Below are 22,960 nucleotides of genomic sequence, written 5' to 3'. Positions count from 1 at the left end.
ATATATATATATATATATATATATATATATATATATATATATATATATATATCCCGACACACACACACACACACACACACACACACACACACACACACACACACACACACACACACACACACACACACACACTCACACACACACATACACTAGAGCTGTATCTCTCAGCATCCCAAGTGTTCAGCTGACACCCATCTTACCTTCATTTCCTCAACCATGGCTTGTTCCTCAGATGACAACTCCATTGTGGTGGTCTCACTTTGGCAGAAATAGGCTGAAGCTGGTCGCATTTGTCCATCGTCGAACCTCAGATTCTTGACTGTCACCTGTGCAACAGTGTGCTCTTCCACATTACATTATATTGCTACCAAATGTCTCTTTTAAGTCGTGTGAAGCACTTTAATATGTAACAGTGGAACTGGTGTTACATTATGAATGACAACATACACAGACAGCATTCTGCAAATTGTCCTGTTGATGCCTGAAAGAAAAGCAAATGCAATATAATTGGGAAATGAGGAACAGAAAAGAACAGGAATGGAGAAATCCCCAATTAGGCAGTATGACAGAGCAAAAACAAAAAGGCAATAAAATTTTTTTAGTTGAATAGGTTTGTAAAATATTATCAGTAGACGAGTTATCAGTGTTCTTTTTCTCTGGTTATATGAGCAGCTCGTGAGGCAAAACAACCGTTTTATTGCTGTAGTATGTAAACACTTGGATCTTCTCCAAAACGACACACACTATTTTGATATTTGGATGAAACTTCAGCACAACCTTCATTGCCCGTGATGTACCAAAGTTTGTTCACACCATTAAAAAGAAAATTGGGGTCTAAGGGGGTCTACTGGGGAGGGGGGGTGGAGGTTGTTTCTTAACGATAAAATTTTTTTTCACTTTCCCCACTCATATCATCGAGTGACTGTTCATCATACCTGCAAATCACTGGGTACATTGCAATGCTTATAACTGCCTGGAGACATCAGCGTTCGTGGCTTTATTTCATTTCCACCCATGCCATAACCTCCAAGATCTCCTAATCCAAGCCGAATTTCCAAATTTTAACTCTGGAAATGAACTTGTCATCAGTTCTGATTGCCAAAAAAGAAGTGTTCCTTTGTCCAATTCAGACATTGCTTGACATTTTGGGTGTCTTCGGGTGCATGGTGTTTATGTGACCGACTGACGATTGCGAAACTGCTTGTCAAGCCAGGCGTTACTTATCACCCATTTTGATGAAGTGCTCCTGAGTGCTTAAGTGCTAAAGCCACTTGGTCACTCAAGCTTCAATATCCACAAGATTCCATCACGATATACTGCGGCTCAGTTCTCCGTGGGGACATTTCTGACGTTAGGAAGGCAAAATATATTAGATGATTACAATGAGTAAAAAAAAATGTTTTCAGTTGTTACAAAGCAAACAATCAATCGCCTTATGGTTTCATATGAATTACCAATCTTGGGTATTGCAAAATATGCTTCGACTTGTATTGAAATGCTTCACCTTTGAAGAGTGCCAAAGTTGCTGCCTTGGAGGCTGCATGTCTTGCACGTTGATCCTCAGCCTGAGCCTATCTGCTCTGTAGTCTCATCTGGTTTTTATTGTATTTAATGTTGAGGCACGTGGGAACTAACACAAAGAATGTACAACAAGGGGAGCAGGAGACAAGAGAGGTGGGAGAGGGAAGCACAAAACAGTGGGGAACAGAGACATGAGATCTGTGGCAGGGAGAGGGATGGGGTGTGGTACACAGGGTAAACAAGATGGACACCACAGGGACTTTCAGGTCCTTACACTACACGGACGTTCAGGAAGGAAAGCAGAGAATCTGAAGGAGGTGGGTTTGGGGTGGATTAGCGGGGGTAGAAAAGATCATGGTTTTGGATGGGGGAAGACAAGAGATTGTGATGAACAGCTGCTTTGAAGACCTGGAGGGAAGAGTGAGATTGAAGAGAGTGTGGGAGTTTGTACCAGACGTGGGGGAAAAAAATCAGGAATGAAAGAGTGAAGGTGAGCAGTGATTCTTGATTTTGGTAGTTTTACCAGAATTTTCTGAAAAATATTTTTTAACACTGCCTTGTTGGACCAGGGTGTTGCTGGTGGACCTTAAGCGCACTGTGAAAATATGGGGGGACATATCTCAGACAGAGCAGTGGGGGTGAGGCCAGAGAGAAGGTATGAGACAGAAAGACCACCGACCTGCCTGCGGTGAGAGAGTGAGAGGCCCAAAGACTCAGCCTCACCGAAGAGATACCAATGATCCTAAATGCCTTGGTTTCCACACCATGAAGTCAAGAAAGGTGAGAGGTGGGAGCACCAGCCCAGAGGGGAGAGCAGTACTCCATCAGGCTGTGGATGAAAGCTTTGTAAGTGGTCAGGAGCTCAGATATGCCAAGGAAGGATTTTGCACGATGGAGGATGCCCAGACGGCGACTGGCTTTGGAGGCCAACTTGGAAGTTTGGCTTTCCCAGGAAAGATCAAGGCAGATAGTGAAACCCAGGATCTTGAATGAAAGGATTTCTTCAAGAGAATGGTGGAGAAAGTAGATGGTGGGTAGGGGGTTCCAGATGGTCCTTTCAGAAAGACAAAGTGAGAGTGTGAGATTTGTCCGGATTGAAAGACATGTTCCACGTGTTTGACCATCTTGTGATTTTATCCAGATCTGCAGAGTGAAGAGGCTGCTGCTTGCCGGTAATGAGGGATGACAGATGGTACAGCAGAGGGTGGAGTCATCAGCAAAGATAAAAAGAGGATTTTCCTGAGAGTCAGAGAGTTCATTTATGAAAATCAGGAAAAGAACTGGGCCCAGAACACTGCCTTGAACTGACAGTCAGAACTGCCAGAACACCAGAATTGAACTGCCAGAACATTGCCAGCCTGGACAGGAAGAGGGGATTACAGAATTCCATTGAGGGCCACATCTTGACTGTGACAGGAGAGGAAGTCTGTGAGCCATGAGCGGACATTGCCTTGAATTCCATAGGTAGAGAGTTTGGAGAGCAGGGCAGGGTGCCAGACAATTTCGAAAGCTCGCGATATGTCTTGGGATACGGTTCTGATTTCCTGTCTGGCATTGAGGATCTCCATTCATTGTTGGAAAAGCAGAAGCAGCATATCCAGGGTTGAGTGACCTGGTCTGAATCCAAATTGATGATCGGAAATCAAGCCATTGGAGAAGAGGAAGGATTTAATGTCTGAAGCGATGATGGATTCCATAACCTTGCTGATGATTGGGAGAAGGCTGATTGGTCTGTAATTGTAGGGATCTGTTTTTGTACCTTTTTATGCAGAGCGGTAATGTTTGATGATTTCCAAGCAGATGGCAGATGACCTTGAGGAAATGAGAGGGTGAACAGAACAGAGAGAGGGTGAGCAAAAGCAGCAGAGAAGGTTTTTTTGGACACGTGGGCTGATGCCGTCTTGACTCGTTGCAAAATCAGAGTCGAGGTTTGACAGCAAGCTCTCCATCTCAGGAGAAAAGGACAGAGTCCAGGAACAGCTGGGTAAGGTGGTGCAGAAAACGATGGGTTTGGGACACAATATTTCAAAGCAAACACGGAGTTGAGACATTCAGCCTTTTTATGTGCCGTGTCAGCTGTGCGGCCATTTGAGGTAAGGGAGGGGATTGAGGGGGAACATACACCAGAAACAGACTTGACTAGACACCACCAGGATTTGGAGGAGGGAGACAGGTTTGAGAGTTCACACTTGAGATTAGAAAGATGTTGTTTCCTGGATCTCTTGAGAATAGACACACAGTTACTCCAAGCTTTGTGGAAGAAACTGAGATTGCCTTCAGGTGGATTAGCCTTCCATGAGGCGAAGGCAAGTTATTTCAGGACAACTGCATTGCAACAAACTTCAGTGTACCATGGGCGGGAGGAAGGGAAGGACAACCAAAGACGAGATGGGATAAATCTATGCATGCGAGAAGGAGAGAGCGAGAGAGCGAGCGAGCGAGCGAGCGAGCGAGAGAGAGAGAGAGAGAGAGAGAGAGAGAGAGAGAGAGAGAGAGAGAGAGAGAGAGAGAGAGAGAGAGAGAACTTTGAGAATCCTTCTTTGAAAGGATTCTCAGGACAAGTTGATGTCGGAGAAAGTAGAGATGGGAGACCAGTCTGGAAGTTTGATGGTTGCTTGAAGTCCTTGCCAGTCGGCCTGAATAAAATGCCGGATTCAATGGTGCTGAGGTGGTTCTCATAACAGGCAGAGAGCTGCCTACTTTGACAAGCATGTGGTCAGATGAACGGATTGGAGCGAAGGAAGAACAGCAGATATTTTCAGCGGAATTGGTCAAAATCAGATCCAGAAGACATTGAGCACCATTGGTTGAGATCCGGGTCAGGAAGTTGACAGATGGTGTCAGTCCCAAGGAGTCACAGAAGTCTTTTGCTGAAGCGCCATTGCAGGTGAGAGAGGTACCCACACCCAGCCAACTGGTATGATGACAATTTAAGTCACCACATATTAGGAAGAGAGAGTTGTGATGAAAGGATAGAACCTAGAGGCTGCTTGTCTTGTACGTAGATCCTCAATCCGAGCCGATGTCTGCTCTCAAGTCTCAAGTGACCTGCTGACTACCATTCTCTTTGCATATGATTTGTTTGTGCCCATCAGGGGTCGTTTTTTGGAGGAATTTGGCATTATTTAAAATGCAAGTAATGTTGGTTAAGATATTTGTTCACAGAAGAGTTCCCTTGGGAGTTCCCTTGAAAGTTGACTCTTCACGCAGAATTGAAAATATTGTTGTGGTTGTGAGGGTAGATGGAGGAATTTAATAGGAAATTTAGTATTGAATGGAGTTGGTTGGTCTGTGGATGTGTAGGAGACATCTCGATGTAATTAAGGAGGGAAACTGTGAGCTTAAGTGTTACGTGTTATGGTGTTAATGCGGTGGTGCGGTGTTAATTAGCTAGGGAGGGGGAATAAGTTCCCCCAGTATGTGGTTGCCCCCCTGTGACTTTTCAATATGTCTTGATAACAAAAACCATGATAAGGAACAAGCAAACGTACCGAGCAGGCAGAAGCCCCGCTTCCACCTCCAAGGGTGACAGCAGGCGAAGTCACGCCCCCAAAGATGAGGATTGATTGGTGTGATGTCAGAGGCGAGCCAAGCATGCCGAGCGGGCAGAGGCCCCACCTTCTTGGGTTTCATGCGAGCAAGCCATGCCCCGCAGGAAGAAATGGCTGTTAGACGTGACGTCGAAGAAGAGAGATTGGTTGCGCAGTAATGACGAGATTGGGAGCGCACGCATGAAGTGAGTCAGGTTTGACGGTGGAGTGAGGGACGCACGTAGTTGAGAAAGAACGTGGTTAGGAGATGGCCTTTAAGAATAGGACTTTACAGCTGGCTTTCCTTTGATGCTTGAAGAAGATGACACAATTTTTGTATTCATGTTGAGGCGATTTGGCTCATGTGGTAAAGCAAGACGCTGGCCTTTGGGCTCTTGGTTGAGTTGTGAGAAACAGACCCCTAGCCTCATGTATGTCAAATAGCGGGTCAGTGAGGATGATCGACGCATGAAGCAGCTGTGCGGCTTAAAAAAAGTTTTTTTTAAAGTTTAAACTTTAAAGTTTAAAGTAAAAAAGCAACAGACAGATGGTACCGAGACGGCGAGGATTAGAGGTAGGTAAGAAACGTACCAGGGGAACACACAGTTTCCGTTATTAGTTTGCATTAATAATATGACCTCAACATATGATCTTCACAATACATACACATTACTCAATTGCTTCCCAGAAAAAAACCCAGGCAGTGTAAGCAACATACTCGTTGAAGGCCTGAACATGGACGTGTTATAATAAACCTGTGCAAAGCAATCTTTTTTTTTTAAAACACGATAATAATTATATTTGTGTAATTGATAACAAATCACTACAACCTTAACATAAGATCTTCACAGAACATTTCACTCGATCGCTCCCGTGAAAAAACCCAGACAGTGTATAAGCACAACACCCGATCGAGGCCTGATGATCAATTATCAGGTTTTATTTGGGGTCAATTTTTTTTTATCCAAACATAGTCTTCAACCTTCCTCTGGATGAAAGAGGAGGCTGTGCAAAGTTTGGATGCACTGGATCCTGCAGGGTCTGAATGCATAAACGAACAAACAAACAAACAAACAAACTTTCTTCTTTATATACTATAATATCTGCAGTATATATTTGCCTATCAATGATAAATAGTGTGCCTCACCGAATTTCCATCGTTGCCATATACGAGCAGGCCATCCTGGTAAATTAGACCTGGCTGTGTTGCCCCTTCAATGCTGACCTCTTTACCACCCTGTGGAGCAGAGCCACCTAAGTGTGACCCAAGAAAAGTCACACGCTGCAAAAGACAAACAATCATAATGAGAATTGCCTTTACAGAAAAGATGATCATAATTCTATCAGATCTCATGAGAAATAATAGGAGATTTTTTGTGATGGGGAGGATAGCTTTGATGTTGTGTCGGGATGAAAATAACATGATGACTTAGTGGCCTGATGGCAAGGAATTATTTAATTATTCGCATTGGCCTGAAGAATCGCATTTTCTTTTGGCTTTTCATCATACCGCGGTATATTTGATAGATCAGAGGTTGTGACTAAAAGTACTATTTGTTATACCAAATCCAATGTAGGTACTGCTGTAATTTCAAGCAACATTAATACATGCCAACTGAAGAAGTTAATTTGATTGAATTGCACGTGTGATAATGAGGAAGAATCCACAAGGCAGAAATTCTCTTTCTCCAGGGAAAGGAATAAACTCACTGAAGTCCATTTTGGGCTTCTTGAGGGTACTTTCTTTCAAATATGAAATGAAGGAAAAACTTCAAATCTGGTATTTACTTATAAATAAATAAATAATAAGAGGCTCGTACTATTGACAACGCTCCATGGCACATCACGATGAGTCGAGAAACATTTCTAGGTTAGAACCAATCCTGGAAGGATCATCACTCCAATTGAGGACACTCGACTGAAGATGGAGAAATTTGTAATTTGGCAAGGGTGCCGACGATAACTCACCTCGTCTTTGCAAAAGAATCTTTCGCACCCACCAGTGGTGGCTGATGGGTATACTAGCTCAACGTCCTTCCGATGGACAGATGCACACATTGATGGCTTGTTCTCCATGCGAAACACCAGTGAAGGCATTTCATATTTGAGCTAGACTCAAACCTAACCTCAACAGCTGCAAGCTATTCAGTCAGCACATTGTATTTTGATAATTGACTTCAATTTCACATTAACAACAAAACAATATAAAAATATATAATTAAATAAACATCGGAAAATGATCGATTTTTAAAAAACATAAAATGGAAGCATCTGTAAAAAAAAGAATATACCAAAAAAACCCTCATTTTACAAGAGAAAAACAAAATGAAGATCCTTACCTGACCATCCATAGTAGTCCAAGCCCCTGGATTGCTATCGTTCCCCCTGATCCAGTTGTGAATAACGAGAGCTGGCTGATCCCAGTTTATCTACGATAAGATGAAAACCAGCATGAAGGTCGAACCACTCATCAATTTTCTTCTTTACGTGTCAGTCTGCATGACTACAACAAGAAGAACAAATGTTTTACGACCATTTCCCCCTTTTTCAGGGGGTTGGTCGAATCCTCCATATGGATCTATCCATTGCGTCAGTTTGGTGAACCTCTAAACACATCACATCTAATTTCTTGACATTTTCAATCCATGCCTTGTATTTTTATGATGTCCGTTCGGCTTTCTTCCTTCCATCACAAAATAATTTCTTCTTTTCCTTCTTTCCATTGTCAATAATATCAGTTCCATCAACCTTTGATTTTTCCTCACTGTGTTTTTATATTGTTGAAAAAAAAAATGCATTATGAACTGGAATGGCACTCAGTCAAGGGCATACCTCTGCCAGGATGAACAGTTTACATTTTGTATCCCACTGATATGCTGGATATGCATCTAGATCTGAACCAAAGTCTAATAGGCTTGTTCTTGTCACCTACCGAACTAATCCATCAAGTTTTGTCATAATTCAGACACCTTTTGGAAATATCATTATATATACAGGGTGTCGCTAAAAAAATGACATCATTTCGTAGTCTAATAACATAGCTAATTCTCGCTCAAATGACCTCAAATTTTAACAAAATGTGTAAAAACTAACTAAGTTGAATGTTTAATTCTTATCTCAATGAGAATCTACCAGGAAGATGGATTTGGCATGCCAGTGATAATGACAATGTGGTGTTGAAATGGCCACCAGGTTTACCTGACTTGACACCTTGTGATTTTTTTCTATGGGGTTATGTGAAAGGACTGGTCTATATCCCCCCTCTTCCTACAAACCTAGAGGAACTTAAGCAGAGAATCACTGAGGTGCTGGAGAATGTTACGCAAGACATGCTCCAGAGTCTTTGGCAGGAGCTGGACCACCGACTTGACGTGTGTCGTGTCACAGGCAGTGCGCATATTGAACGTTTGTGAAGTTTTGAGAAAACGGTTATAAAATCTACATCCCTTTGTATCTCCTGTTCGAATTTTGAGAAATAAATCTTTTATTGTTAAACATGAAGCCTATTGACTTTCGTTTGCCTGGGACATGTAGTTACTTCGATATTCAAGTTTCAAATGATGCCATTTTTTTCGGGACACCCTGTACATATATACAGTATATATATATATATATATATATATATATATATATATATATATATATATATATATATATATATATATATATATATATATATATATATATATATATATATCGTTTTTAGCTCCATCTCTCAATACGTGACTTTCAAAATGACATTCCACTCTGGAATGCTCAGTGTGCATGCACAGAAATCCCAGGAAAGGTGGTGTTTGGGGAAACAAAAAGTATTGTTACGGATCTGGAAACCATATGCATTCAACATATAGGTCCCAAAAGTTAGTTATGCCGTTAAGTACATGTGAGATAGAACCCCTCCTTGTGTCTCGTGGGAGAATCAAATGTGTGCGTTGCGACGGTTTAGGTAGGTTATATCCTCCAACGAACATCTAACGAATCATCCAACGGACCATCTAACCAATAAAACCAACCTGCTACTGAACAAGCGTTTCACTCGCCCAACCCGGAGTCTTGCTTAACGAGGCGAAATCCTAGTGAGCGTACCAGTGGATTGGGTTACCCCGCCGAACTGCGACCCCCAGCTCGTCTCTCCTTCTCTGGCAGCGGGGGTCTTTTCAATAAAACATCTGAGTGTGCGTCTGAGTGTGTGGGCCCGTCTTGTAAGTAGAACCTGTGTAAGTGCTTGAATCCTTGTAAATTTTGCCTGCTTGTATATTTCACGATAAGTCCTGCCTTGTGTCCTTTTTCTCTTGTAAATAAATGATTGTATAAATGTTCCCACTTCATTTCCGTCTTTTCCTTCATTGGTCCAGCATGGATTAGATCTGAGTTTTAGCCGGGTTTTTATACTCGATAATATGTTCATCCTAGCCAGCACGGCTTTGGCAGTTTCTGCTCGACTGCACCCGAACCAGAGTTGGTAGTCGGAAGTTGGAACTCCACCGCAGCTGGTGGAGTGACCCGGTTCGAGCAAGGCGTGCCGCGGGTTTGGTTCCCCGGTAGTTGAAATCGTGTCGTTAATTAGGTAAATTGGTTCTTGACAAAAAGACCATACGCTACGCAGTTGAGATATTGGCGACCACGGTCAGTTCTGCGACCCACCGCCTCACAGAGTTATCCGGAGTGACAGCCTACAATTCCGGGAGTCCGGTGGGAGGCGACGTAATTTCCCCCACCAAGTGGCCATTCTCGCCACCAGTCCCCGGCCCGCAACAGTATATTGTGTGCACGCGATAAGGATTGTGACCTAAAATGGTTCACAAAGCTTTTAAAAGAATCCAAAACTTTTCGAGATCTCATGCTGTATATCATGATATCGTGTTATATCTCTCTCAATGGTAAAGGATCACGACTAAAAATAATAATAAAAAAGTCAAATTCTTGTATCCGCATCTGGATCTTTAGCAAAGTCAAGTCAATTCATCCTTGTCACACATCAAACCTGTCCATGATTTATTGAGATATCGTGCTATATATCATTTTTGGCCCCATCTCTCAATGGTGAAGAAACACTTAAACAAGAATGACACTCTTCGACGTCGCGACCGCTAGATATGCCTCCAAGTTTGATTATACTTATTATACATACTTGCACCAAGTTTGATTTCAATCCCTGAACCCAAATTCAAAATATTAAATAATTCTGGCTGCCAGACCATGTGTCCAATCAGATTGAAATTTAGAACATATTGTTATTGGTTTCAGACGGTGTCGGGCTTCGCACCCAACTCTTGACCCGAGTGTTAAGGATTCGGATGAGTGATGGGGCTCGCACCCTACTCACGACAGCCAAATATTGAATATTCGGCGTCACTTAACAGCACCGCCGTCTCCGGGGTTATAACGCCGGCTGGTTCGGCACAGGCCTCGGATCACGTGCCTCGAATCGCGATACCAACGCACACCTGGACCTTACCAGTTGGGGGAATAGACCCCGGTTACAGACTGGTTTTGTCAGAGACCGAGCAAATTCTGCCAGTCTGTAACCATTTTGGTTTTATATACCATTCGAGCGAATTGTTTCTCAGCACGGCATGAACAAACCCAAAGCGGCAACTTCATATGAATCAGCCAGATTTATTGGGGACACATCGGGGAACACAACACAAGCAAGCATGCACGACAATGTTATAATCAATGTATAACCCGTTCTTAACTAGGGAGCTACGGATTACGGGTTTCGAAGGGGACCCTAACGAGATAAACCTTAGACAACATGCAGACAAGACACAGACAGCATGCAGACAAGACACAGAGTACTGGTGATGCTTCATGGACGAGAGGAAAAGTGTCAAAGGCACGAATGCGGCTCGTGACAAGCCGATGTTAACGGATTCGTGCACCCGGATCGAGCACGCCACGTGGCAAGATGGCGGCGTCGTCCTTTCTCTTCTCCCGGCACCGCTTGCGCACGCAGTCTCGGCGCGTCCAGACCCCACGAGGTCGACGGCCCAAGATGAAAGATCTATAGTATGCTCCAGCTGGCTTTTCACAAGGTCCAGCATACAAGTCCGGCCCTGGCCTGTTCACCACACAAGGACAAATCGAGGTGTTGGGCTCCGCAGGCGGATCGACAAACGTCTTGAGCCGTGAGGTGAGTAAGGACAGAGGCTCTGTGGTTAGACGCAGGTTGAACCTGTCGATGACCTCCTCATAAAGTCGATCGCCAACTCGCACAGCAGCCAGTTCCTCTCGACGCAGATTGAAGACTCCCACTAGTCGTTTCGATACAGCAGAATCCTCACTCAACACTCAGGCTCAGTTACTCCCTCAGCAGATGGCAGACAGACCTCATGCAGTCCCTTCCCTGCCTTTCTTTCGGCTTGCTCCTCACGAAAACCGATCGCAAAACAGACACAGCCGTCCCCTGTACAGCCGATCGGTACCACGTCGGTGCTCTCAGTCCCACCTTTACCTTCCCGGCGCTTGCTTCTCCAGGCCACTCCCTCTCAGAGCGCTGGGCGGGGAATATAGTCTGGAGAGGGGAACGAAGAAGAAGGCGCCTCTCAGTACACCACCACTGTATGAACAATGGACAGCGTGCTACATCTCCCGACACACATGTAACGTCCGATTACCAAACAACCTGGCTCAAGATACATTTAAGGGGGGATCTGGGCTAATCCTACATTTAATAACCCACGAAGGGCCCATTTCCGCAACAATATGTCTGTATGAGGTTGCTTTGGTGGGTTCTTCATTTGGTTTAAGGAGGGTAATTATTATGCCGAGTTTCCAAATTTGGGGAATTCTTGAGCAGTGGAAGAAGAAGTTGCTTGCATTTGTAAGGTTTGATATTCCATGTGGTCCAAGGTGTTTCAAATGTAAAGTGGAGATGTTTTCAGGGCCGATCGCCTGCAAAGTCTTGATGTTTTTGATGATTTTTGTTGGCTGTGCGGGAGTGAATGACGTGCTGGTGTTTTCGAGTTGTTGGCTTAACAATTAAGGTGGCTGGCTTAAGATCTCAGGGCCTTGATTTTAAGTCCCCATCCTCTTCAGTGAAATAACACAAGGTGGGTTGTGACTCAACCTGTCATCCTTCTGAGGTTGGCAAAATGAGAACCAGCTTACTGGTAAACAGGGCATTGCATCAGCGGCACAGCCATGCCCCCCAGAAAATGATGCAACCAGCAGCCACAGGCTGCACACATATAACTACGTAAAATAAACTCTATTATCCCAAACTATCTCTTAACTCCTTGCACACATTATGTTCCAGTCATTTGCCCACAAAGTCATTCATACGTCCATCGGCATATTGGGATAATTTCTTAAAACGATGTTGAACACGTCACTCTCCCTCATGGCCTTTTCTCCAAACTGGTTTAAACAGCAATCCTGGACTAGATCGAGGAAATCCTCATCTAATCTGCTCTTTCCCGTTTCCTGGACCCAATCTATCCCTGGCAAGTTAAAATCCCCCACAATCAATACTCTTCCCTTACCACATGCCTTTCTGAATTATTTAAGAACTCTTCTTTCGTGTTCTTCTTTCATACCAAGAGCCTGATCATGCCAAAAATATCCAACTGTTCTTACAATCCCCAATATCTAACCAAACAGAATCCTCCACATTAGTTCCATCCTTTATGTCATCCCTTTCTCTTGATACAATGCTGTCTTTTAGCCAGATTACAACACCTCCTCCAATTTTATCTTTCTTATCACATCTATACTTCTTGAAGCCTTCTAGTCTTGTCCTCCCCTTTCTCTCTTGATTAAATCATGTCTCTCTTCCTGCAATTACATCATATTCCTCACTATTTACTTTGGCTTAAAGCTCTTCCATCTTATAATTATTAGATGATAAATGTAGGGATGAATAATGACATGATTATCTGCCATAATACATCTATATATATATATATATATATATATATATATATATATATATATATATATATATATATATATATATATATATATATATATATATATATATATATATATATATATATATATATACCACCTGCCATAATACATCAAGTTAATACATCAGGTGCACATATCATACATCAGGTACATATGGACCTTCAAAACTACAAAAAAGTTTTTTTGTCACCGATATTATCCAATTGAGTGTCGTTATTATTTTATCTTCCTTATACCTATATAATCTTGATATTGATTACCTTGGCAAGCTCCTTTTTCATGATTGGCTCATAAGTAGCTCCCTCTTCTGGCTGGATGATTCGAGGAGCATGACCAGATTCGATCAACTGCACCGCCTCCACCTGCCGTCATACATCGCACTCAGGTCTCTACACACAGTATATTGAACCATGTTCCCAGCAGAAAGCAATCGCAAACAACATGTGCAACATACTCAGTGTACCCAGAATTCTGCACTCCACACCCAGAATATTTCCCCTTGCACCTGATACCCAGCATATTATTTCTTGCACTCACCATCCCCTTGATTCCCTCTGGAAAAAGAAATCGTCTGTAGAGGGAGTTCAAAGTATCATCTGAAGTCACAGATACTTCTTTCTGCAGTAATATAGGACCTGTGTCAAGGCCAGAATCAGCCCAGAATACCGAGAATCCAGCCTTTTCATCTCCATGTGCCAATGTCCTGTCCAACAACAACAAAATAACACACTATGATATCAACAGATTTACTAATTAACCCTTTCATCTCCTTTCCCTGTTACCCCAAGGCAGTGTTCTAGGCCCCATCCTCTTTCTAATCTTCATCAATGATCTCACTGACTCTCTGGAAAATCCTCTTTATCTCTTTGCTGATAACTCCACTCTCTGCCGTAACATCTCTCATCCTTCTGACAGACAGGCAGCAGCCTTTTCCCTCTACTCAGACCTTGACAAAAATCACAAACTGGTCAAACAATTTTGCTTATGTATCCATATTGTTCACCCTTTGTGTTCTGTCTTACCCCACATTGTTACCTGCATCCATTGTTTGTCCATCTCTGTCTACTTTCTCCCTCCGTCCCACTGTTGGTGTTCCCCCTTCCTCCTGCTGTTCCCTTTGTTATGTTGTGTCGTTATTTGTTCTGTGTCATCGCTCCTCAACGACCCTAGACCATGTAAAAAAAAAAAAAAACAATGCTTCAACATTCGCGGACCCTGATATTTGTGCCATTTTTCACGAATGTCTCCCCTGCGAATGTCGTGGTCAAACTATATCAAAAAGTTGTGGACAAGTTATGACCAAACTTGGTGGATGAGTTGGTTTGGAGATAAGAACAAGCTGATTCGATTTTGGTTAAGGATTGGATGCAGATCCATCCTAACAGTGGGATCCAAAATGGAAACTTTTCAGGCTGGTGGAGGGATGTGCTCGACCAGTGCTGTTCTATTTGTTGTTGCCGTTGTTGTTGTTGTTGTTGTTGTTGTTGTTGTTGCGTTAGGAACTTCCATGTCAAATGTTAAGATCGTTGGTGAAGTGGTTCCCAATAAATGACCTTTCAAAGATGGCCGTATTGTTGACTCCGACCCTTCACTCTTCTTCCTTCAAACCATCATATATCGGTATCAATTTGAGCAAGAGAACTAAATGATACATTGTTGGTAAGTGTGGAAGCTGTATTTCACATAATTCCAATAACAACACCTTTGAAGTCCTATGCGATGACATACGCTGAGGGCTAACCTTTCACCTGATCTGAACTCCTTTGAGCATGATCCATTTTGAAAATTGGTCACTCACCTCTGGAATCGGATGCTCCTTCCTACTTTCTCCAACAATGCTGTTCCAACCCCCCCCCCCCCCCAAGACAACCACATTGTCATTTCCTTTTCATCGATCATTTCCTCTATTTTATCATAAATTGTATCCACTTCTTCCTCAAGATGATCACTTGTGAGCATGTAAACTTTGATGAGAAAATATCTATGAAGTCAGCAAAAGACTTCACAAGGAACATTCTGTCAGAGTTGCAGATAAATCTGGAGGAACACTTTTCAACATTGCAACACCTTTCTAAAGGCCCGGTCACACCTTGACGTTTTAGCCAGCGATGGCAACGTATTAAAATGTATGTAAAACGCTGGCTTGTGTTGAACTTTTGATGTTTTTTTTTAAGATTCGGACGTATTCATAACGAGTTGGTCGTATGCATAACATATTAGTAATGGACACAACGTTTCGTTGTGTTATAGATAACTTATACCAACGAATGCTGAACCTGTTGTCGGCCTACACAACCGATGCCCAACGATAGTCTAACTTAGGCATAGCGCGTTGCACGCATCGCCGACGATGTCGTGACGTAGCCTATTAAAAGGCTGACACACAACGATTCGAATCATAACTGCCGTAGAAATGGAAGGGTCAACGTCGCGGTCACACCTTGGCGATCTTGCCAGCGTATGCCGACCTAAGAAAAATGTGTCTAAAACGTTGGGGCACGTCGAATACGGTATGAGTAAGTTTGGTATACGTGAGTAGAACGCTAAATACGCTATCATACGTCGTAGTAAGTAGAGTACGTCAAGAAATTTTAAACATGTTCAAAATTTTACGACGTACTCGGCGTATGACACACGTTCCGCATGCGATGGGGATAAGTTTTACACACGATATGTGGACGCTTACACACGTCCACAAAGGCTACTTATAAGCTACTCATAAGTCGAAACACGTCGTGGTAATGTCTTTTTTACGCGAAACTTATTTCTAACTTATGTTTGACGTGCTTTGAACCAATTCTTTACGTAGTCCCAACACACATCGATGTATGTAGACGTATTCCAATGACGTCATCCGGTCGACCAAAAAAAAAAAATGAATGTGTTTCTAGCTTACAACTGCCATATAAAGACGTGTTCCCAGCGGTTTTGGGAATTGGTATATAAAAATGCTGCTCATAAAAGGGGAACCCAACAGTGTTTTCGAGTCCTTTTTGAGTCGATGTCCATGTCAGCAGTAACAGTATCAGTATCAGTATCAGTATTAGTAGTAGTAGTAGTTTGTTCATGTTGGCAGTAGTAGGTGAGTGTGAGGGGGAGGGTGTGGGTTATGATGGATCGTCCTTGCGTTTACCGATTTAACGATTTAAATGATAAACTCAACGATTTAAATGGCTGCATCTCCACTATTGAAAGTAGACGCTTGCGCTCAACAATTGGATTTTTTTCCGCTCAACGACTTTTAAATGGTACCACTCAGCTATTTTCATTGTTTACAATGAACGATTTAAATTGCTGTCACTCGCCTTTGTTTTTTGACGCTGGGGTTTTGAAATTTGAAGCGTTTCTTCTGAACGTGTTAAAACGCTCAAACTCGACTATTTTAAATAGACGCTGCCGATGGACAATTGGAATCATAGCCAAGCTAGACATCGAAGTGTGAACATCCTCGTCATGCCGAAGAAAAGTTTGAAGAATGCTGCAAATAAGTGTCCTGGCCGTGGCTGTGGACGCTGACGCAAGGACGATCCATTATACCGGCGTCTTTCAGCCTATGAGTAACTTAAAAGTAACGTCTGTCGACGTGTGGCAACGATCGCGTAACGTGCCAACAACATGTTAATCATAGGTTAGAAATAAGTTTCGGGTACGCTAAACATTACCTCGGCGTGTCTCAACTTATGATTAACTTACAAGTAGCAAGTGTTGACGTCTGTCAACGATCGCAGACCGTGCATACAACTTGTGGCCAGTGTAGCGGAACGTGTGAGTCATACGCCGGCATACGTCGTGAAATTTCAAGCATGAAAAAATTTGAGGACAACCGAAAAGTACAACGTTTAAAGCCAACGTACAACGACGTATGGCAGTGTTTTTCAGCGTGCTCTCAATGTTATCAAAACTTACCCATAACGTATTCAACGTGTGCCAGCGTTTTAGAAAAAATCAATCATACGGCATACGTTGGCCGATTTGTTAGCTCATACGGCAAATCAATCATACATTCAAAAATCGGCATACGTTGGCTAAAACGTCAAGGTGTGACCGGGCCTTAAGTTCCCTTTATCTCAGCGCAGATTAACCTCACATCATCACTCATGAAATCACCAACATCTCTCCATCTCACTTTCCAAAGTCCCAAAACATTCAACTTCCCTTCTGCATTTCTTTTGTGATGTTCTCAGGTTTATACCTGAACCATCTAATATTTGAGTCACAAAACAAGGGGGAGAATAGCAGAGGTGGCTGGCTACCTGTTGCCCTTCTCATGGTATATACTTCAGATTTTTCTTTCTCCGAGGTAGTTGCATTCACCATGGCTATTGAAGCCCTCCTTCCCAGAGCAGTCTGGTTTTAAGGTGCCAGATGTTCTCCTTTCGCACCTCCATCATTTGTTTAAATACGGTCAGTGTGCGACACCAGGTGGGTAGGAGTTTGGCAAGGCGAGGTTATTTGAGATATCTTCTTATCTCTATAAACATAATCAGCCCTGGGATTATTCGGCAGATTATACCTTGATGTCAGTTTTTGTTGCTATAATTTTCTTTTCCGCTGCATCAAAGCGACAGCACATCCGTCCGTATATATCCCTTTTGTAATCCTCCACCCACACTGTGCCTTACAACGAACAATCCAATCTTAATCCAACGTCATAATTATTCTCCACTCTATTCTAACATCACTGTTGCTTCATTTCAATAAATTATCCAAATTTCAAACAGCTCTACCAATTGATGGCGGAGGCTCCACGATGACGAGGAAGCAGTGATGGGTGGTAGATGATGGAGCCATGACAGGGATAGTCCATCACCTGCATTGGTATAAACTGGGAGCAGTAGGGAAGTACATTGAGCTCTGCACCCAAGGCTTTATACGTTTCCAAGACTTCAGGGATGACCTGGCCCTTGACACGCCAGCGTGCTAGTTTGAAGACTGGAACACCATCCTTCTCTGCCGCAGTACCTGTCCAACGGTATCACTTTGTAAAATAGGCAGTAAAGATGCTGAAATCAATTTGGCATATCAACCAAGAAGTGAAAACTCTAATATTTTAGCACAACAACTAAAAAAAAATACATGGTTCTCATTCGGCAAAACAGAGCGAGAAGTAACTATTGCAATATATTATGATTAAAAAGTCAATTCACTTGTTTATCTGGTAAGTGAGAAAGTCATCAAATGCGTGACATTAATCAGATCGTTAAATTACTGGATATTCAGATGGAAAATTTCTTGTTCGACAGACGAGTCAATTAATTCAATAATAAATGAGTTAAAGGTTTTTCAAGTTCTCCAGAATTTGATTTGTCTTCTTCACTCACCTCCTCCACACTCCATACCCTCCATATCACCTCCAATGAGCATGAACATCCCTCAAATCGTAATTTACATTTATAGCTTAAACTGGTCAATACTGTTTGTTCAATATCACGAGGTGGTTCAAGGTCTACCTGCACTTTTAATTCTAGAATTCCGTTTCGTTCGAGGAAATGGCTGAATTATTTTCCCGATCAACGGCAACTCCATCAGCATGTGTGTAGGAAGCTGCCATCCAATGCATTGTGGGTGGCCATACTGTTGGTGGCAAGTGGTGTATCTGTGGAAGAGCGATGTGTGTACGCGCTTTCAGTGAAGGAGAGCGCGAAGCTGGCTGAAATCCACAGAATACTTGTGACAGTTTGGGGATGAGAGTCCCTCAAGAAGTGCGTTTGAATGGGCTACATGGTTTAAATATGACAGACTCAATCAATGCTCTTCCACTTTAAACATGTTCTGGTAATGGCTATGACTCCTGCCAATATCCAGAGAATTGAACAACTTATTCTGAGTAACTGGTGCACACATGTGTATAATGTTGCAGAAGTTGTAATCAATATCAGGAGTGCACACTGGAAAGTTGGCGATCAAGTGTGGAGTAGCGCCAATACTAGTGTGGAGACAGTGGCTCCCATGCTCCAAAAAGTTAAAGACTACAACATCCTTCAGAAAAGTATTGGCCGCAATGTTTTGGGACTGCCAAGGACCGATTCGTGTCGATTTTCTTCGCAGAGGAAGAACAATAAGTATGTAGTATTATACAGTGACTTCCGCCACAATGATATTCACAATGCAATTCAAAGGTGGGGGGATCAGGAATGGTCTCTAGTGGTGTTGCATAACAATGCAGGTCCTCATATGACAAGTGTAACTCATGCAGATGGGGTGAGAGGTTCGAAACCTGAACACCTTATACAGCCCAGATCTGTCACCTTCTGACTTTCACTTCTTTCGGTCGCTATAGAAACACTTGAATGGCATTGTTTGGTCGTGATGAGGAAATGAAGGCAAATGTCCTAAATTGGAGGAATACCCAACATAAAGACTTCTATGATATTTGCATTTAAGCACTGCTGCATGGCAAGTTCATTATTGTTGCTGAGGAACACGTTAAGAAAGAGTGAAAGTTTCACCGTTTTCAGATTATTATTTCTTTGAGTGCCAAATAAAAGCACAGGTAGACCTTGAACCATCCCAAGCACTAAATTTCCTTACTGAGAGTTCAAACTCCAAATTCAGTTTTTATTATACCTTGCTCTTCATATGAAGGCATATGGTACAATCACTTTCATAAGATCGGTGTATCGCTTTCTACATGAGTCTTACACATGGTGTAATTAAACTATTGTACACCCCTGAATTAATTTGAGTTATCAAACAAACACACCTTACCCAGGTGGTTTCTCTCTTGAAATTTTTTTTTGCCTGATTTCTACAACAGTGACCCTCATTGTTCACTCACCTAGGGGATCTGACCTGCCATCTTTGTCAGGGGTAGTGAACACGCCCCTCACGTCATGATCCTTGGCACGCAAGCATTTGTACACCTCCAACCCAAACTGGCTCTGACCAATCACCACAATCTTCATCTCTGCCTCAAAATTTCTTGTTTATCCTCAAATTTCTGAAACCAACAAAGCAACAATACAGGGCATTTAATAATGCAGAGCCTCGACATGGTACATCGATTACAGTAGATCTGGTAACTACTGCAAACTGACTGACTGACTAACACACAGCACCATTAGTCCATTGCAAGAGCTTTTCATGATCCTTCGGAAATGTGTGAGGCTAATAAGGGACTCTATAAATCCCCGCATCCAGATACATCATGAAAAATATGTCGATTATGGTTCACATATAGTAAACATTAAGCCTGGTGTTGGATTAGCAGTTAAGGAGGCCTTGTTAACCTCCGATATCGAAGATCGGAGGTTATTGTTTTCACCCCTTTCTGTTTGTTTGTTTGTGAACAGTATTACGGAAAAACTCTTCGACGGATTTCGACGAAACTTGGTGGGGGATTAGGTATGGTCCAAGGATCATGCCATGAGGTTTTGGACTTTGTCCAAAATCCAATATGGCCGCTATGGCGGCCATTTTGAAAAAATTATTTGAATTTTTGTTTTTGCATTTCTACATGTTTTAAGTGATTTCCAACCAAAAAAATAAAAATAAAAATTGTTAGAGAAACAAAAAACTGAAAATTTTGCAACTTAAAAAAAAAAAATCGATTTTATTTGAAAAATATTTGAATTTTTTTTTTTGCATTTCTACATGTTTTAAGTGATTTCCACCCTCCCCCCGCACCCCCCCAATAAATTTTTTTTTAATGTAGGAGAAAAGAACTATAACTCTGTCAGCACTGTTGACATCATATTTAATGAATAAGACATCAGGTTCGCTTGAGTGACCCAGCAGTATTGGCGGCGGAGGTTTTGCACTCTACCGAGTGCTCCCCCTCTAAGTCCCTTGAATTAACACCAGGTGGGTTTGACTCAGCCCGTCATCCTTCCGAGGTCAGCGAAATGAGTATGTGTACTGGGGAAATAACCATTTGTGGTAACCTGCATCGGAGTGGTGACCCATCAAGGACTGCACTCCTTGCCAATGAAACTTCCTCGGCAACCCTATTATGCCCCTTTACAGCCTCAAGCGAGGCAGCCCCTCACCAATAAGTATCCTGGTCAGACCCATCTCTTCTGTCTGGTTCATCAGCAAGAAAACAGAGGGGAACTCCAGACAAGGGGTAGAGATGTGATTCAGTGTAATTTGTTTTTTTTCCACATTATTTACAATCGTGATTGGCATTAGGAGGCAACTGACAAATCGATGACGAGAACTATGGATCTCAGCATCATAAGGGATGCGTTAAGATTAGAGTACATGGAAACAAACAACACACCAGCGTGTCTCATATAACATATTAATCTTCTTAAGTAGTCTCAGGCTCATGGAGGAGCTGGGTCCTTGATCCCATGTTGAAACAAGATTACCTTCACTCTGATATTATTGTACCTTGACATTAATTGCAGTTTCAAATCCCCATGTACCATGTTTTCAATTGCCTATTGTTGACCTTGTAAGCGGATTACGGTACATTGATTTCTATTAATGTCTTTGTCCTGTGTAGGATTGATGTGCAAGCTCCTCCAGAAACCTCAGCTAAATGTAAAAATAAATAATAATACCGAAGTTGTGTTGACCCTGAAGGATTCCTTCAGTACACTTGACTCCGTTTATCCCTGGGTGTGAGATAATCTGGTTTATTTACCAGGAGCTCACTTGTTCGAACACTATCTTTGTGAACGAGGCCATTAAAATGCTTTCAAACAGAAAAACAAAACAAATATTTCACAAGCTTGACTTTATCTTAAACTGTTAAAATATGTCACAAGCACATGATGCAACAATATTTCTCATGAGTAGGAATGGTTACCATTTCGGATGACGAATGAACAAACAGCATTTTACTGTTATTCGTGTCCAGTCCTTTTGAGGTGGGGGTATTGGAGAGAGAGAAGCGAGAGGGAAGGTGTGTGTGTGTGTGTGTGTGTGTGTGTGTGTGTGTGTGTGTGTGTGTGTGTGTGTGTGTGTGTGTGTGTGTCATTGGCTGTTATCTCCATATATGTGGGTTTCAGAAGATGGTACGGAGTCCTACCAGGGCTTGCAGTATGTACTTCCATTTTGGGAAGGGATCATGATTCATGGATGATGGAGCACAAACCACTCGCTCAGCATGACGGAGCACGAACCACTCGCTCAGCATGACGGAGCACGAACCACTCACTCAGCATGATGGAGCATGAACCACTCACTCAGCATGACGGAGCACGAACCACTCGCTCAGGATGACAGGGCACGAACCACTCACTCTGAATGATGGAGCATGAACCACTCACTCTGAATGACGTGGTCCAGCAAAAGCGTCCGCAGCGAGTGAACAATTCGATCAGAATGACTCGGCAAGTGGCTCAAGCACTCATGCAAGCACTCCAATTAAATGGTCGATAAGGAACGGCTTGCCAGGCTGTGGTTGCATAATACCACAAAGGATCTCTTCAACTTTAAAGCCGGTCTTCACCGCACCCGCAGCAGTTAAAGAGATGAAATGAATTCATTCAAATCATGACTTTATCCACAAAAGAGTTGCTGTTTAACGTATAACAAACATGGAGACATCGCAAAGTGTAATCCCCCTTTAAAATAAACATTGCTGATAATCCGCCATGTTGTCTGCTCGTCTGTGTATGCATCATGCGGGACATCGGTTCACGCAAGCATTATAACTTAATTTTAAAACGGCCGTTTTTCACCACATTTTCTTTGAATCCTTGTAGAACACCTCACGAAACCTCCAACAATATAGACACCGATTTGGCAGATGTTATGGATAAGCCGTTCCTCTGGGGGACAGGGCACGATGTCAAGCAGTGAATGCATTCAATCATACAGCTCAATGAATCTGGTTAATTTTGTTACATTCCAAAATCTTTTGTTCACTCAATATAATTCTTAAAACAGTACAAACAGATAAGTTTAATGCTTTGGAAATTTAACATTTTCTTGTGCATGTACAGAGGGAACATAGCCTTGCTTGCTTAAAGTAAATAGGTATATCGGCGTTGTTATAAGACTCGTTATTTCTTTAAATTATCATATTTCACAACAAATTTCGA

The 22,960-nt window shown here is 42.5% G+C and overlaps 1 protein-coding gene across 5 annotated transcripts in view; it reads right to left on the bottom strand.

The window, feature by feature from the left end:
• Nucleotides 1-22,960, bottom strand: part of LOC147018598 (mitochondrial 10-formyltetrahydrofolate dehydrogenase-like) — a 168,521-nt gene that overhangs the window by 98,204 nt on the left and 47,357 nt on the right. For 3 of the 5 annotated variants that reach the window (XM_085898421.1, XM_085898422.1, XM_085898420.1), the window contains 7 exons: nt 19,744-19,905; nt 17,693-17,927; nt 13,503-13,668; nt 13,226-13,327; nt 7,391-7,480; nt 6,199-6,333; nt 201-326 (listed from right to left, as the gene is read on the bottom strand). In XM_085898421.1, the coding sequence (XP_085754547.1) occupies nt 201-326; nt 6,199-6,333; nt 7,391-7,480; nt 13,226-13,327; nt 13,503-13,668; nt 17,693-17,927; nt 19,744-19,870 (981 nt within the window). In that variant the 5' untranslated portion in view covers nt 19,871-19,905. The remainder of the gene's footprint in view (nt 1-200; nt 327-6,198; nt 6,334-7,390; nt 7,481-13,225; nt 13,328-13,502; nt 13,669-17,692; nt 17,928-19,743; nt 19,906-22,960) is intronic. The other 2 variants (XM_085898423.1, XM_085898424.1) reach the window with 1 other exon arrangement.

This window comes from Eptatretus burgeri, chromosome 10, assembly GCF_056783735.1.
Source record: "Eptatretus burgeri isolate ZD-2024b chromosome 10, Ebu_testis_v1, whole genome shotgun sequence".
Classification (NCBI taxonomy): domain Eukaryota; kingdom Metazoa; phylum Chordata; class Myxini; order Myxiniformes; family Myxinidae; genus Eptatretus; species Eptatretus burgeri.
Note: the sequence above shows the minus strand (reverse complement) of the source record. Positions and strands in the feature narration are given on the sequence as shown.